The 18502-nt window shown below is 41.7% G+C and overlaps 1 protein-coding gene across 1 annotated transcript in view; it reads right to left on the reverse strand.

The window, feature by feature from the left end:
- Window positions 1–250: 250 nt before the first annotated feature.
- Window positions 251–18502, reverse strand: part of rptor (regulatory associated protein of MTOR, complex 1) — a 186077-nt gene continuing 167825 nt past the window's right edge. The window contains 6 exon segments of the mRNA XM_020594142.1: window positions 251–2473; window positions 2671–2800; window positions 3837–3953; window positions 4044–4130; window positions 6397–6524; window positions 8000–8106. Coding sequence (XP_020449798.1) covers window positions 2405–2473; window positions 2671–2800; window positions 3837–3953; window positions 4044–4130; window positions 6397–6524; window positions 8000–8106 — 638 coding nt within the window. The 3' untranslated portion in view covers window positions 251–2404.

The following is an 18502-nucleotide window of genomic DNA, read 5'->3' on the forward strand; positions in this document are numbered from 1 at the left end:
TGATTAACAACAGAGAGCTCAGACAAGCTCAGGGATGGTTGCTGATGGTGGGGACTAACATGGTAACTGCCACTGCAGCAGCTCATCCAAACTCTATGGTGCGTGTCCCCAGTTCACTTTCAGTCCACTCCTGTGGTAAAAGTTGCGCTTGGCATGCCTGATGGAGAGGGTTAAGACAGGCGTGGCAGGAAAGAAAGGAGGGGGTGGCTACTGGGGAATGGCTGGAGGGACTTATGTGCAGTGAGTGTGCGTGTGTGTGAGGGAAGGGTAGGGCTGTCTGCACATTTTTTTCCTGTCACCTCACTGAGGCCAAGGCAACTAAAATCTGGCAGATTTAAAAACACAAAATTATAAAACACAAAATGAAATTAAAATAAGCTGAACAAGCAAAGCTGCGGCCCCAGAGAAGGGGCACGTTGATGGTGATACCACACAAACAAAAAACAAACCACAGTCAGAGCCTTTGTTCTAAATCAGAGGCCTACTTAACCAAACAGCACCACAATGTCATTTACATTAACATGATTTGAAAACACATTTCCACAATCTCTGCACCAGGTCATGGGATCACAACCATTGGTCTACCACACTGCAGACACTGCGGAGGAGGACCTGGGTGAGATTTGGAACACTGACCAAAGCAGCGTGCACGAGCAGGTACAGGGTTACAGGGAATGCCACAGCTCCTACACCTCCACCTTAACGTGCTGCACATTTTATGCCTCCAACTTTCTTAAACAGAATCAAACCATACAAATCTGGCAGTAAAAATGAAACGAAGTCTAAAAGGGGAAACCTTGTAGAAGGATTTCTTAAAATGAGAAACCGTCCAAATTGTGGTGTGACAGACGATCCTTGGTTGTGAAGAGCCACATCACCTAAACCTGAAAGGTGTCCAGACTATTTGGAAATAAGTAAGCTTCTATTTATACTTTCCAGTCACCAGAAGGACACAGACTGTAAGGAGCAAACAAACAACAGATGGGACTAGTGTCAAAAACAAGGATTTGTTGAGCTTCTTTGGATTCTTTACTGTACATTCCACACGGGGAGGATGTGGACGTGTGCATCAGCAGAACCTTTAGACAATGGCAGGAAAATCTATTTAATTGATATCTTTCCTGTCACTGAAGTGTGCAGATGGGGTAAAAAACAGTCATTTGTTACTCTAAGTATGTCAAGAGACACTCCAAGGAATGACAGTGTTTTGAATGGAAATGGGTGTGTTTGTATTGCTGTAGAGTGGCACCTCTGGGTGCTTCAGGCCGGGGTCCTGGGCTGCTACAATTATCTCAAACTATTCATGGCATGCGATGCTGCTATCACCTGAAAATGAAGGCTGATAGCTGGTGTTTCTATTGGAAACATGGGGGAAGGAGCTTGAAGCTGAATCAAAGGGAGTTTTTATTGCTTAGCAGAGCAGGCAGGTCCGCAGGCTCCCTGTACGACTGGGTGCTTCGTTTGTAGCAATCCCAGCCTCCTCTCACCGTGCTAGATATGAGGGTGTGTATCATCCTAGGGGCAAAGGAGGTTTTCCCTTATTATAAGTAAAAAAACAAAACAAAACAACAAAGAACCAACAAAAACACCCCTCTGAGCCACTACAAAGGGCTCACATGGAAAATATGGCACCCTGGGTCAAGGTAGCAAGGAGAGTCCTAGCATGGGAACAGGTGGCTTTTTGGGCATGAAACCTCAGGGCTATGAAGCCCCCCCGTGGGGCACGTCTGTGCTGCAATTCATTTTAACACACACACACACACACACACACACACACAAACATACACTCATCAACGAGTCAAGCAAGAATGAGCACAGTCCAATATCTCTGGGCGTGTCCTTATGAACATCTTGACTCCGATGTAGCAAAGTACAGCAAAACACCTGTCCTTTGGCTGAGAGTCAGCCATTAAAATTCATTTTTAAACACACTGGGGCCCAGTGGAGGGTGGGTCTGTGTCTCCTGCATCAGTGAATGCTTTCTCCTGGGTGGCCCCTCACTCTCCACATCTGGTGTGGGTCCCAGTTCATTCAGGTAGCGAAGCTTCCCGAGGGGTGAGGAGGAGCCCAGGTCATCAGTGGGTACCACTTTTTTTTAAAATAGAACCTCTCTTCTTCTGTATATGCTATTTAAATATATGCACTCCTCAGCACAGCCAAGTCTACAATCATTAGCTTCATAATAAGAATATGAATACACAATGATAATAATAATAATAATATGATGATGACATATATATAATTGTTCATAGCATGAGTTTTTGTCAGCAGCCATCACTAGAACATTCAGAGTGGTAGTTGCATATGTACAACAAAACATTTATTTACACCCTGGAGCTCGTGGCTCAGGGTCAGAAGTCATATGTGGTGATTTGGTGGGGGGCGGGGGGTTAATGCTGGTGTGTTATCTGAGCCTCTTCTCTGCTGAATAGATGGACATGTAGTAGTCATTGCTGCCGACTGCCAAATGGGGCTGGAGGGAGACAGGGAAAAGGCAGGTTATTACACGAGATATGACACAAACCAGAGTCTAGTAAACACAATCTGTTGAGAGCATTCTATTTAGAAATAAGGCACTGTTATAAACTACCAAACTCTGAAAACTTTAGAGGCCCAGATATAAAACTGCAAGAAATCTGTGGTGACATGTAATCATCAGTGTTGGTTTACCCAGTGAGGATGGAAGGCTAAACAGCTGATAGCCCCAATCCTTTGTCCCATGAAGCCATCATAGTACTTTATGTTGCTGATCACATCGCCGTTAGTGTTGTAGACTGCTATGAACTGGTTCATTGATCCACTGGAGGGCAGAGGATAAGTCAGAGAGAGAGAAAAGATTTAGTGTCTCAGTCTCATAAATCATATGCAGAGTGTGTGATTTCTTCACTGGGGAAATTAACCTCATGGAGGTTGTCCATCAGGGTAATCACAATATATTGCTAAAAAAATTAATGGGACACTTGCTCATCACAGTATAACACCAAGTCACTTAAACTTCAGAGATATGAATCTGTCCATTTAGGAAGCACAAGTGATTGTGAATCAGTTGCACCTGCTTTGGTTTGACAATAGGAGCAATAGAGGGGCAAAAGCAAGACAACCCCCCAAAAGGGGAATGGGTTTGCATGTGGTGGCCACAGACAAATGCTCTGATCCTTCCTGACTGATTCTTCTCAGGTTTTGTGTTTTGCTAGTGTCCTTGTCACTACTGGTAGCATGAGGCAGTGCCTGCAGCCCAGTCAGGTTGCACAGTTAGTCCAGTTACTCCAAGATGGCACATCCATACATGCAATCTCAAGGTTTGCCATGTCCCCCAGCATAGTCTCAAAAGCATGAAGGGGATACCAGGAGACCGGCTGTTAGACCAGGAGAGCTGGACAGGGCTGTAGAAGAGCAAAAACCCAGCAGCACAACTGGTATCTGCTACTTTGTACAAGGAGGAACAAGAGGAGCACTGTGAGAGCCCTACAGAAAGACCTCCAGCAGACTACTGGTGTACATCTTTCTGACCAAACTGTCAGAAACAGACTCCATGAGTGTGGTATGAGGGCCCAGTGAGCATGAGACTGTGATTTAATTCACTTTGATTTTCAGTGTGATTTTGAATCCAGCCTCCATGGGGTGATGATTTTGGTTTCCACTGACTGTTGTGTCATTTTGTTCTGAACAAATTATATCTAACACATATATATAAAACACATTTTATCTATACTCTTACTTACAAAGGAAACAAAGTATGGAAACACAAGAGGAAGAACACTTGGTAGGATCTTAAAACTGTAAACACCTGATGATATTTTCTTTGGAATGCGACCTGCGTCTACACAAAAACTCACCAGGCAAGCAGATTAGCCTGTGGGTGGATGTCCAGGGCTGTTAACCCCTTTACCGTCTGAAGCACATTGATGGAGTCTGGCGACCGCGGTTCAAAGAATCGAACGTCTCCGTTAACACTGTTGGGGAGCATTAAAGTCAGTACAGGCAACAAAGCAGCTAGTGTATGTTACTGTGTTTGAATCTTAGTAGAAAGACAAAAAGCAGACCTGACACTGATGATATGTCCATCTGTCTCCCTCTGTAGATGGGCTTTGATCACCCAGGCTCCATGCTCCCTGTAGGTCATCACCCGACTGCACACACACGTACACAACAACACAGTTTAACCAGAGCCATGACACTGTGTACAGCAGCAACTACAGTACAGTGTGTACTCTGAAACTTGAAACACCGGAAAAAACCCCAAAATATGCAACAATTATTAAATCAGAATATGTATTATAAAATAATCCACCCAATACAGTAACAGTAGTAATAACAGGAAACACATAAATTAAGGAATAAGGCAAAATGGAGATGAAACCACCCCACCCTGTCACCCAGTACCGCCAAATTCCCTCAATAACATTGTCTTATTTGTACAATACTGTGAAATAATGCTCAAGTGTAAAATGTAAACTGTCCTAACTTCACGTCAAGTACTTGACTTTCCCATATTCAGGTGTAGTACTGCCAAACCACTGCATGAATAATGACATTATTTTACAGTACATTCTGAACACTGTTAAAGGAAAGGGAGAAGAAAAAGCAATACATGGATGTATTATTTAACAGATTCAACAAAACAAAAATGTTTGTACTTTAGAGCCTAGTTTCAAAAGCAGATTTAACATAGAGGTATAATTAACACAAAGGTGAGATTTGTACTTTATTTATTTATAAGAAATCTATACTTGTTACATATGTTTTCAAACATCATGGTCTACTTTAACAAGACCAGACTTTAACGGTTCCAATGATGTGGCTGCTTTTAAATATGTGTGTCCGGTTTGTTCGCCCATTTCTGTTAAAGTTTAACGCACAGCTGTTTAGCTTATGTTTCTGTAACATGCATCCAAACAGGACTAGGAAGGTAACAAAATGCGCTGGGAAAACACTTCAGTGAGGAATTATAAATCAGAGGAATCATAAATATATATTCTTATGTTCTTTTGCGGTGCAATCACAGGTGCTGTGATTAACTGATGGGAGAAGCTTTAACTTGTTGGTAGTTAATGTGCATATCAAATTGAGAACTTACTGTTAACACCCACAGGGTCTCAGGAAGAGAAGCAACCACGTCAGAGAAGTATTTTTCTTCATGTTTATGACAGTAGTTTTCTTCTAATATGCGACTATTCCTATTACTGCATTAATTACATAATTTGCTGTGATGAGTGGCCGAACCAAGGATGCTTATTAAATTATTATTGGAGGATCTGGGTTTACATTAGATGTAAGCACTAGCTCAATATTACCAAAATGTTACAGCAGATCAAGAGGGTTGAGTTCTAAGACAGAAAAACTATGGCTTAAAGTTGCTCGTGAGGACCAAAGCAGTCTGCATAGAGCTGTCCATAGTTTTATTCTGAAATTGTATCAGTACCAGTTTGAACTGAATTAAACAGTGTTTAATTATTTGAACTTGTACAAATGTGTTGAAGACCTTCCTCCCATGTCATAGAAAATCGAAGCTTACTGTGTAAGCTCCATTTTACAGTATACAGCAGTGACTTGAACATGTAATACAAAAGAGGAACCACTGGGTGGCACCACATATTTATGACTGAGAAAGTGCTAAGTCGCTCCTGAGGATGTTGAGATGGCATGAGCACTGAAATAAAAATCATCCAAGTATCTTTTTGCAACTGAGTTGTCCCTGAAGTTACCCACTACACAATAAAACCACACATTCTGACAACAGGTGTGAGGAAACGTGATCATGAGGACAACACTCTTTTCTTCTTGAACTGAAAACAAAAAGCATAAGAGGAAGAAATAACAAGAACGAATAACAGCAATTTTTCAATTTGCTCCCCAGAAAACAAGCTAAAGCTGGAAACACAACTTGTAAACTGTTGCATATGTTCAACATACAAAACCATAAATATTCCCCTATCAATTTGTCATGTGTGCTGAAAGATTTAACTCCACATCTGAGAGCAACTATTAAATTAGCTTTACTTACAGATTTATGGGCCACTTCATGGTCTAACTGCTTTGTTTCTCCCCTTTGGGACTTGAATTAAAATAATGTTTAACCAGCTGTGGGATACAGTACAGTGCCACCACGCCCCATTAAAGAGGTGGCAAACCCAAGGGGAGATTTACAGCACACCATATGTAATAAATATAGATTAGAGAAGTGACTAATGCAGCACTGTGCAGGAGTTAACGCCCACACAGAAACTGCTGTGTGTGTTCCTGGATATATTTCAATAATGATGAGACAGTACAAGAAAAAAGAGCTGGGAAATTAAACTGTAAATTCAAGATGAAATTCAACATTCTCTATGATAGGACACTGATAAGCTCACAGATTATGTGTAAGATTTCAGAGCAAGAGAGAGTGTGTTTTACCATTCATTTGGACCCATCCTCCTGTCGAAGACACGCACAGATCCATCACCGAGACCAGCAACGATGAGAGAGCTCTGGGAGTCACAGGACAGGCTGGTGACGCAGCTGTCTGCTCCTGTTGGGATGTCCTGGTGGACACACGCAAATGCCACTTTAAAACCTTTGAAAGGAACTTGACATTGCACATAAAGCTTTGAAATCAGTCATGTGCTCTGACTGATGCCTCATTTGAAGTTTGACCCAGCAGCTACATGCTGCACCAGGCCAGGCTGGGCCATCTGTACATGGATCCTCACCAAGCTCCATTAGATATGCAAAAACAAAGGGAATAAGAAAAAAGGATAATGATGCTGGCTCTGCTACAGATTTCTATTAGTTTATCAAAACAGACAAAACACTGTGAGTATAGGGTACATGGTGCAAAAAAAAAAAAGCAACAGGGAAACACATGCATGACTTTTGTTTTAATGAGTTAGATTAGAGTAATTTCATGAATGCTATTACAATTCAGCTTTCAGAAAAGTCTGAAGTAGCTCTGTCAAATTAAGTTTACTCTGAAATATTTTATGCCCAAGTATATAGCTTCACAAGTCCAGGACTGATTTATAATACATGGTGATATGACCTCTAACATTTCTATAACTGTCTAAGAAAAGACAAAACAAGGGTTAGAGTGGGCTACAACAGGCAACAAAGGTTCCCCAGCTGGGTTCCTGGATGCTATGTTTTGTTTGGCTTCCATATTGAAGATGTAATAAAAACCAATAATTTGATAATTTCTGCTCCATGACTGTTAGCAAAACAAGCTTTAAACAATACACTAGTGGCCAATGCTAACTTTTTTTAACATGCTAACACTTACTGTATGATGTGGCTTTAGCATGTTAGCATGCTAATATTAGCATGCTAGTGTTAATAATGACTCAGAGTATATCTGAAGCCAGTATCTTGTCATTAGCTTTAGAGATGTTGTGTCATAAAGTGTTGACCAAGAGCAAAATCTGAGCTGCTGCTTGTGCCAAATGAAGTCATTGGCTGATCAAAGTCATCTTCTATGGATAGACCGGGGGAAAAACAACTTTTAAGCTGGGCCAATAGTGTGGTGAAACTTTAGACATGTTAAAATGAGTCATAACTTCAAAATATGGATCTACTTTTACACCCAATCATCTAATTTTACCCAATTAACAACTTTGTTATTGATAACATTTGGTCTGGTTTTGGAAACACACTCCGGCAACACATCAACAGGGGTAGTGCAGTTGTCTGTACAGTTCATATGTGGATCCCTTCTTCAAAAATAAGATTGTCAGAATGATCTTTACTTAAGAAACCCCTTCTTCAAAAATTGTCAGAATGATCTTTACTTAAGAAAAGACATCAAAATGAAGGCATGAAAGGTGACTAGAAGGATTTAAGAACTAGAGGGAGATAGAAACCCTTTACCAAACACTATCCAACAATTTTCCATCTTCCAATAGTGCAGGCTTTAAACACTTTGATTTATTCATTTTATAGGACTGATTCATCACAAAATAAACAGAACACAATAATGAGTGAGCAGTTCAGGCATCCACACAGAGAGGTGCAGAGAGTAACATACCTGGACCTTCATCTCCCTGTCAGCATCCCAGATCCTGATGACTCTGACATCTCCAGACGTCATGAGGAGCCCTGTCTCCTGCTCCCAGTCCACAACCATGCCTGCTCCTATAACACAGGATGACAGTTACAATGCAGAGTATACACACAAATATGAACGCATACTGCATATACTAAAAACTATGTGTTGGTATTAGGCATTTATTTGGACTGATATCAGCTCATTTGAGAAAATCAGTTTAAATTATCTCAGCTAATATTGAGCAAAGCTTCCAAGGCACCCCGGTACCTGACATAAGAGCATGAAACAAATTACTGAGAACATGTTGTACACAATATGTGAACTGATGCATCTCTGATTAATTTAACTTACTATATATGTGAACCCTCACAGTCTTGCACATAAACACAGCTGTTAAACCCACTGAGCATGTGTTGAGCCCCCGGTACACTCTCTGTTGGAGCTTTCACAAGACACTTGTGCTGCCACATGCAACAAGTCCAATGTAAGATTAGTGCAACAGCTTCCTGTGTTACTGTGTAACTAATAAATCTCCCACAAAAACAAAACTACTTTCTTTCCAGCCACCAACAGCCACAGCCTCACTGTGTATGTGCATGATGGGTGGGTGTGAGATTAAAGTGGTCAACCCTAGGAAAGCTGCTGGCCCTGATGGTGTGAATGGGAGCGTGCTGGAGGAAAGTGCAGACCAGTTTTCTAAGGTCTTCACAAAAATCTTCATGCATGCTGACACACTGCATCTCTGCATGCCACACCAGCTGCTCGGCAGTGGACAGGTGTCCTTCCTGTTCATTAACACCTCCCAGAAAAGCACTGGCTGCTCACCGTCTTCCCTGGAGGACTTACTCAGTACTGCTTGTCTCAGCACAGCATCCAACATTCTGAAAGCCCCATCCCACCCTGGTCATCATCTGTTTGACCTGCTCCACTCAGGTAGATGCTTCAGGTCAATCAAATCAGGGACAAACAGACTTAAAAACAGTTTCTACCTCGTTAACAACAACAACAGCACTGACAGTGTGGGACTGTTTGTATTATCTGCATGTCATACATTCTTCTACAGTCCCGACTGTTATTGTACGCATGTAATAGTGCACTATTTGTAAACGGGTCCAAAGAAATTCTGCATATGTGCAATATCCTCAAGTTCAATATTGCAACTACCTCCTTATTTATTTATTGAATTGTCTGACCTTACTGTTCAATATTTGAGCCTAGAATCATCCTAGTATGGGGTTTTGTTTATATTTGAATCATTAATTATACTTTGTGTGTGTGAATGCTCCAACGGGATTGCTAACCAAATTTTATTGATTACTGTGTAATGACAATAAAGAAATCAATTTATCTGCAGCGCGCGGGTGCACCAATAGCTTCTGTTAGATTATAAACCTACATATCTCACACTGTCAACAAGTCAATGATTGCAATAAAAGTTGCATTCTTGAGTGTATAAATGTGGATTTCATGCTGATGAAAGTGTGGTCTTGCATTTTGCATCCTTCTGGACAAGACGACCACTGGGAGATGCAAATGCTGACCCTGAAACTAAGCCTGTCAGCAGATTCTTGCTTAGATGAGTCAACTGGCATTGAAGTGAGAAAGTGAGGAAGAAAGAAGCTGAAGGCAGCAAGAATCTTTGTATGTTGGCCGTAACAGCAGGAAATAAGTGAGGAGTGCCACCTCAACTTGGCCTGCTGGCTCACTGATGCCTGGCAGAGGCTTCTGGCTGCAGCCTAAAGGTGTCAGTATGCTTCAGATAAAAGTTGCTGTCAGTTTGTTGAACAGCAGCTGAAACTCCGCCCACATTTTTCTGTTGTTGCAGTTGACAGCAGTATGGAAGTGTTAAAACCTGAAATTCCCCAAATGGCCACTTGAGGCTCCAAAAGGGAGTCAATCCCCATAAACTCCCATGTTAAAATGCTCAACTTTACAGCTGAAATAAACATGTCTATAGCCTGGTACAAAAAATGGTTTTAGTCTCTTTAGCTAATTTCTCCTTCCATGACAGCTGTAAAGGGGTGAATTTAGTTTTTTTTTTTTTTTTTTAATTTGCCCGTTTGAGGCTAAAAGTAACCTATTAATTAAAGGCGTGGCCTCTGAGTGACAGGTGGGAGGGTCCTAACACAGGTGGCTAGGTGCTAGCTGGTTAGAAAACACTCATGCTCCACATCTTTGCCCATTTTTGGATTAGCTAGAGTTAAGAGGAGTGAAGCACTGGCAATGTTACCGTGGATTTGTGCATTTTCTATAAAACAGTCAATGATTACATCCCATAACAAAAACAAATATGGGGTGAACCTTGTGTTGCACACATTCAGGGCATCTTTACAGGCTTTTCATCTTTTTGGAACAGGTATAAACACTTTTGCTGTTAGATGTGTTCAGATGGCACTTTGTACTTTCAAGCACACCCTGACCTTAAAGGTTTCTGACATACCCCAAAACAGACATGGACAGTGGACACGATATTGTGCAAGCATATGCCACAAAGCTGAGAGGAGCACAGATGCTGTTTTGTTAATGGAGGTTTGTGTGGTCAAGGAGAAGGGGTAACAGGGCAGGCAGAGATTCAGAAAGCACAATGCACATGAAAACACTCTGTCTTCCTCTCACAAGAATGCTTTTAGCACAGATGCTACAGAACCAGCATCCTTTTCTCTCCTCCTCTTGAAACTCATCACACCATGCTTCATTTCCTCCAGTTCCTCCTCATTTTTCTCTCTTAGTCACTTCCTCCTCCTGTTATTCCACAATACATAGTCATCTCCAGCTCACCCACTTCTGTCACCACCTTGCTTTATACATTCAGTTGATTCTTTAACACTGCATCTTTTTATCCAAATTGGCTTTCACATAATTTTGAAGAGGTGGAAGAAGAATAAAGACTCCATTACTTTGCTCTTTGCTAGTTTTAATAAACAATAGTGAACATGTGCAGTGAGATCATTTGTGATCCTTTCCCACTACTTATCTCTCCAAGAGCTTTATGAGTCGTTACGTAGTTCAGCTTTCTTCTACAGAACCATCTGTGACATGGCTTTCTACTATTCTACTGGGCTTGGGTTGTCAGGAAGACCCGAGCCTTGTGTTGGGCTTCCAACCCTTCATGCGTCACAACGTCATGCTGCTAGTAACATGGGCCAAAGTAGGGGGATAGCATGCAGGAAAAACCGCCGTATTCCGGCTCATTGCAGAGACTGTGAGATGAGAGGAGGCATTCCCTTTGAAGCTGGCAGCTCTGCAATGTGAAAATCTGCTTCACAATGAGGGGCAGAGAACATAAGAGTCCTCAGCACACTAAAGAATGTCAATGCATTTACTCTTGGAATTAGATTCAGTTGTATCCCTCTTTATGCATCGCTATCCTTCCCTGTGTGTTCCCATGATGAGAAACCCATTGGGGATATGTCCATGAGAGATGATCCCCAGCAGTCTTCGCACCTGCTATAGACTAATTGTTTCTGATTTGTGGTTTCCATCCCAACAGTGACTGGCTTAACCCTCCAAGTTGTCCCTCCCACTTTGTTTTTTGTGCTGGAACACTGCATGGTCCAGTGTTTCTGTGAGGCAGTTTATTTAAACAAATTCATTTTGGGATAGATAACAAAGCTGAGTCTACATGTTCATTTGTAACCTTCGAAACTGCACAGCCTCTTTGTTCTGGAGGTTTGGATCATATCAAATGATCTTTATCATGTGATCTTGAAGTGTTCAGAAAAACAAACATTTGAACAGCTACAAATCCTTGATGAATAGGCAAACAAAACCCCGAAGCCACAGAGTGGCTTTACAACAACCCGTGTGGTGAGAAAGTTTTCTAACCTGAAATAATGGAGGTCTGAAAACTAAATTTTGACAAGGATATCCTAATATTGAAGGATAATTCCAGGTTCTTACAACTATCTGATTTTAGGTCTCACTAGCCTTTATCCTTATCTTTATCCTTACATACAGTGTCAAAGGAGTCACTCATAGCGCACAGCTTGGCCGTTACTTTATGGTCTACACTGTTTTTTCAGCTCACTGTTCTGATTGTTGTTTTTGTTCACTCCCACCGCTCTCTTCAACAACATTTCCTACAGTAAAAGGCAGCTGTCTCCATCACAAATAAGCTCCTATTACAGTCTACCTGTCCAATACCAAACAACAATTAGTGAAACCAGGCATTTTTCTCATGAGTTGGTGGAAACCAAAACAGACCTGAAAGAGGTGAAAATATTAGACTTGCATTCAACGGGTGGCCAGGAACATGGCTCTAAACGAATAATAATGTTATCCCTATTTGCTGGATTCCAGCATTCCTCTCTGGCTCTCTAGCCAGGTGCCATGTCCTCTCTCTTACTCCATTGTAACTTCATTCCACATTTTCCTCATAATCTCAACCTTATTCTCTCCCCTTTAGGTGACTAAACTTGGCTTGACTCCCTCCATCCATTATTTGTGCTGCTTATCCTGTAGAGGTCGTAGGGAGCTGGAGCCAATCCCAGCTGACATTAGGTGAGAGAGGGGATACACCCTGGACAGTTTGCCAGTGTAACACAGTGACACACAACCAGTTAAAGTCACAAATCAACCTAGGCTGCATGTCTTTGGACTGTGGGAGGAAGCCGGAGTACTCGAGGAGAACCCACAGAGGCACAGGGAAAACAGGTTTACGGGGGCTTTCAGGGGGTCAGAGTTCACAGATCTGCTAACTTATACTCTACCTTTCAATTCTGTCTCTAGCAGCCAACGGGAGAAAAATTCAGCCTCAGAGGGAACCTTTGTGGGCCTGAGCGGGTTTTAGTTACCCACACAGAAATCAATTCAGACACTGAGAACAGCAATGAGAGAAGGAAGAGCAGGAGCAAAGGAGTGTGGGCATTGCTTCCTCAGCTGTAAATCGTACCACCTTACAAAGGCGAAGATATACATTTCTTTGATGTACATTCCCTCTTTAAGCCTCGTCTCTTGCCCTTGAGATCACATGTGCTCCCCAATTACAATATCAAAAATGGTAATGGTAATGATTGTAGAATGATAGTATAATGTCTTTTCCCTTATTGAACCTTTGACAAGCTGCTAAAAAGCTAGTTTTAACACCACTAACGGTCAGACTGCCAGAAGTTATGGCAGATTATGCTGTTCTACTGCCAGTGTGCCGAGACAATCCATAACTTGTGATACAATTATCTATTCTTTGCATAAATATCTTCATTCTACTCCTCTATTTTCTCTGGAGAGGGAACCTTCCTCTGCATTCTTATCTTACACTATTATTTCCAGTGATGGACTAGCTCTCCCACGCACTTCAGCTCATTAAACTAGTGCTGCGGCCTTCTTGGTTTGTGTCTCTCTCTCAGCTTTTTCCATTTCTTCTCTTTACCATTTGCTCTGAAAATTTTCTCTAGGACTCCGGTAATGAACCTTCTGCAGTATTACCCGGGACTTGCCCGGGATGCAAACATCTCTAATAGAAGATGACACTGTCAATGAGAGTGCTCTGACTGGCAGGGCGACTTCCCTGCTATGGCATTTTCCTAACCTTTGGAGTCCGTGGCCTCGCATCTCGGGAGATGACAGAGCTTTGACCTGGCTGGTTGACAAAGACCTTGTGAAATGAGGCATAACCTACATGACAATTATACTTGTTGACCTAATTATTGTGGACAGGAATTTTAAATAATTCACAGCAAGGGAGGTCGCCAACAGTTGGAATTTAAAACATCATTTCAGATGACCTTATAAAATCTATCAAATCACACTGCAACTTTGTTATGGGGGAGTCAAATATGGGAAGTAGCAACCTGAAAGAATACAGCATTACTAGATCACATTTAAAAGCAGCATGCATGCATATTTGTATTCAACACGGACAAACATTTTGAGGATTTTTTTTTTATTTTAGCTTGAGTTTTACTATGGTTAATCTGAAAGTGCCAGGTTAAGAAAGTTTAAGAATCTGAAACTGGTGTAGAGATCTCCACGGCTTAAAGCTGAAACCTGAAAGTGACCCATACCCACACACAAAGCCTATGTGAAATAACTAGCAGCAACATAGGCTGACTGTTGCATTGCTTCACGTCGCCTTTGCCGGGGCCAGCCGGATTGAAAAAGTGGCACTTGAACACACCCCACAGACTACAGCCAACAGCTGACTGGCACATATGTTCAGTGCCTGTGTGAGAGAAATAAATCCCCCCACCAGCAGACGGTGGTATCTGTATTCACTATTCAGGAAGGGAAAAAAGAAGAGCTAGACTCCGGAAATACAAGCCTAAACAAACCAGCTGTAGTTCACCACAGCTGCTGTTTATAGCTGCTTCCAATCAAGAATATGTTTGATAAGAAGTTGCAAATGACACTGCTGTTCTCTGTGCTTGGCCTTTTTGGTTGTGGAAGAAGAAAGGAGGGCTTTCCTGAACCATTCTCTACCCATGCACTGATTCACTGAACAGCCAGAGTGGTCTTTCTCAACAATGAGGCCCGGTGCTGATTCAACATGCCGAATCGGCTGAAAAGCCGCCGACAGGGTCTAACTAATGCCAGCGGTGCGGTACACACTGGGAAGATGAACTCCCGACAGACCCTTGGCCTGATGGTGGCCAAAGACTGACCATCAGCTTGGTGTGTCATGGGCCTTACAGATTCAACCCAATTGAACCCACCTCATACTGTCAACAAAGTGAGCCTGCCTTTAGGCTTTTTGTTTTATTTTACTGAAACTTTCAAGTCATATGCCTTTCTGTAGCTCCTCACCAAATTCTTAGCTCTGGATTTAACAATTTCCCAGAGCCCCTATTTTAACAAGACACAAGACATTGCAACTGATTGTAGGCAGGACATGGCATCTACCTTCTAAAAGCCAAAGAGGGCTGTCCCACTTTCATTTCTGTGCCAAAAAAGGACATAGAAGAAGACAGATGGCATAGAAAAAAAAAAAACTCCAGAGTTGAGAAAATGCAGAGGTAGGAATGAGGAGGTAAATGAAGAAGGGGAAAAATCCTAGTTAAAGCATTATTAACAGTAAGTGTTTCAGAACCTAATTAGATCAGCTCTCAATCTAATCTGCAGAGATTAGAAGTCTGTGTGCTTTGCTGCCTCTGACTCCTGAACTAATGCTGATTTGAATTCCCATGTGGTTAATATTTTTTGATTATTGTGAATTACACCTAAAATAAACATTATGTCCTGCTTTTAACAGTCTCCAACTTTTCTACTTGTTTGCTTTTGCTTTTCTCTCCATCGAGCTTCTCTGTAACTGATTGGCTGTCCAATTATTTATCTAGCTCTTTTAACCCTCTCTCACCTTACCTCATAAAAATTCTCTTTTACCTAGAAACCATCTCCCTCTTGTTTTGACTCAAACCATTCCCTTCAGTGACACTCTCTGCATACTAATGCAGTGGCAGTAGCTGCAGGAATATTTTCTCCAGTCTGTGCAGGCAGTCCCCTAATTTTGCTGCTTCCTCTGGCGGATCCCTCCGGCGAGAGGGACAGGGTGACTCTGTGCTATTAAAATCACACAGCACCAACACGATTCCAATTAAACACTGACAGCTTTGGGACCATCTTAAATTTGTGCATTTTTAACAGATGAAAGAAAATGGGGGCAGTGCCTTTTAAAGAGTGAGCTTGGCCTTAAAAAAACCAAAGACAAAGGCTATTTTTCATTCTTTAAATGAGCATCTATTTCAATGGAGTTTTGTCAAGTGGCTTTCAGTCAAGTACCCATGCACAATTTTATTCTGCACTTGGCCAGGCACTAAACACCACCCCCAAACATTGATCATCCAATTGCAGCTTAGGCTTTCATGATTAAGCAGTGTGCATGGGACTGTAAGAGGTAAAGGTTATGGGTTATGTTACCAGACACATTCATGACTAGCATTTGTGCAGTGTAGTGTTTCCCCACTTTATGGGAGTTGGTCTTGGGTGCCATCAGGGTTTAGCCTAACATTAGCAACTCTGTCCTGCTCTTTACTGGGTTTGTGGTAATTTCTACTCCAGAAAACTTCGCCAACATTACTTGAAAAAATGAAGTGTTACATTTATCAAAATGTTTTTGTTGTAACAAAAAGTGAAAATGTAAAGTTTAGAAATGTGAAAAGGTAAGCTAGGCAGTGAGCCGGGGTTATGTTAAAACAAGAATACCAGCCTGACCTCACAGTTCTTCTTATGATACAGTACATATAATACTATATGTAACCAGTTCTAAATTGCAATACCGTTTCTATATTCTCTCTCTCCAACATGAATCACCAACAGATAAGGATGCTGATTTTTCTCTTGTGACATGTAGCTTTAGCCTCAGTCATTTAAGCATGATCACCATGTCAACCTCAGACTTTAGAAATACAGTCGAGGAAATAAGTATTTGATACACTGCCGGTTTTTCAAGTTTTCCCATTTACAAAGAATGGACAGATCTGTAATTTTCATCGTAGGTACAGTATTGTTCAAAATAATAGCAGTACAATGTGACTAACCAGAATAATCCAGGTTTTTAGTATATTTTTTATTGCTACATGGCAAACAAGTTACCAGTAGGTGCAGTAGATTCTCAGAAAGCAAACAAGACCCAGCATTCATGATATGCACGCTCTTAAGGCTGTGAAATTGGGCAATTAGTTGAAAGGGGTGTGTTCAAAAAAATAGCAGTGTCTGCCGTTGACTGTACAAACACAAAACTATGTTGTACAAACGTTTTTGTTTCTAGGATTTAGCAATCCTGTGAATCACTAAACTAATATTTAGTTGTATGACCACAGTTTGTTATAACTGCTTCACATCTGTGTGGCATGGAGTCAACCAACTTGTGGCACCTTTCAGCTGTTATTCCACTCCATGATTCTTTAACAACATTCCACAATTCATTTACATTTCTTGGTTTTGCTTCAGAAACAGCATTTTTGATATCACCCCACAAGTTCTCGATTGGATTAAGGTCCGGGGATTGGGCTGGCCACTCCATAACATTAATTTTGTTGGTTTGGAACCAAGACTTTGCTCGTTTACTAGTGTGTTTGGGGTCATTGTCTTGTTGAAACAACCATTTCAAGGGCATGTCCTCTTCAGCATAAGGCAACATGACCTCTTCAAGTATTTTGACATATGCAAACTGATCCATGATCCCTGGTATGCGATAAATAGGCCCAACACCATAGTAGGAGAAACATGCCCATATCATGATGCTTGCACCACCATGCTTCACTGTCTTCACTGTGTACTGTGGCTTGAATTCAGAGTTTGGGGGTCATCTCACAAACTGTCTGTGGCCCTTGGACCCAAAAAGAACAATTTTACTCTCATCAGTCCACAAAATGTTCCTCCATTTCTCTTTAGGCCAGTTGATGTGTTCTTTGGCAAATTGTAACCTCTTCTGCACGTGCCTTTTTTTTAACAGAGGGACTTTGCGGGGGATTCTTGAAAATAGATTAGCTTCACACAGACGTCTTCTAACTGTCACAGTACTTACAGGTAACTCCAGACTGTCTTTGATCATCCTGGAGCTGATCATTGGCTGGGCCTTTGCCATTCTGGTTATTCTTCGATCCATTTTGATGGTTGTCTTCCGTTTTCTTCCACGTCTCTCTGGTTTTGCTCTCCATTTTAAGGCATTGGAGATCATTTTAGCTGAACAGCCTATAATTTTTTGCACCTCTTTATAGGTTTTCCCCTCTCCAATCAACTTTTTAATCAAAGTACGCTGTTCTTCTGAACAATGTCTTGAACGACCCATTTTCCTCAGGCTTTCAAATGCATGTTCAACAAGTGCTGGCTTCATCCTTAAATAGGGGCCACCTGATTCACACCTGTTATTTCACAAAATTGATGACCTCACTGATTGAATGCCACACTGCTATTTTTTTAACACACCCCTTTCAACTAATTGCCCAATTGCACAGCCTTAAGAGCGTGCATATCATGAATGCTGGGTCTTGTTTGCTTTCTGAGAATCTACTGCACCTACTGGTAACTTGTTTGCCATGTAGCAATAAAAAATATACTAAAAACCTGGATTATTCTGGTTAGTCACATTGTACTGCTATTATTGTGAGCAATACTGTAGGTTGTGCTGCTTGTTGTGTGAGTGGTGTTGTTTTACCTGGATTGTTAGTTGCACAAATCATACATGACTGACAATATTTCTGAGCATAGGTAGAGAACCCTTTTGTGAACCAGTGCTGTGTTATGATGCCTAATATTCCCCCTTTGGACACATGGTCAAGACTGTGTGCGAGTTTGGTGTAGTGATGAAAGAAGTGTTTCGGCAGGCAGGGGTTGCCGTCAGGGCCCCACCAGATGTTATCTGTAACAGCAGCTCCACAGGAGCACCATAGCTGTTTCTCTGGAGGAGTAGCAAAAGACTGTAGTGCAAGGAGAGATCTGGGTACAGACACAGGAGTACAAACAAACAAGGCATGTGTAGGTGGAGGAGAGAGTGCTGCCTCCTTTGCAGCTGCATCTGCTTGGGAGTTACCTTGAGAGACAGAATCG

The sequence above is a fragment of the Monopterus albus genome, unplaced genomic scaffold (genome assembly GCF_001952655.1).
Source record: "Monopterus albus unplaced genomic scaffold, M_albus_1.0 scaffold22.1, whole genome shotgun sequence".
Taxonomy (NCBI): Eukaryota; Metazoa; Chordata; class Actinopteri; order Synbranchiformes; family Synbranchidae; genus Monopterus; species Monopterus albus.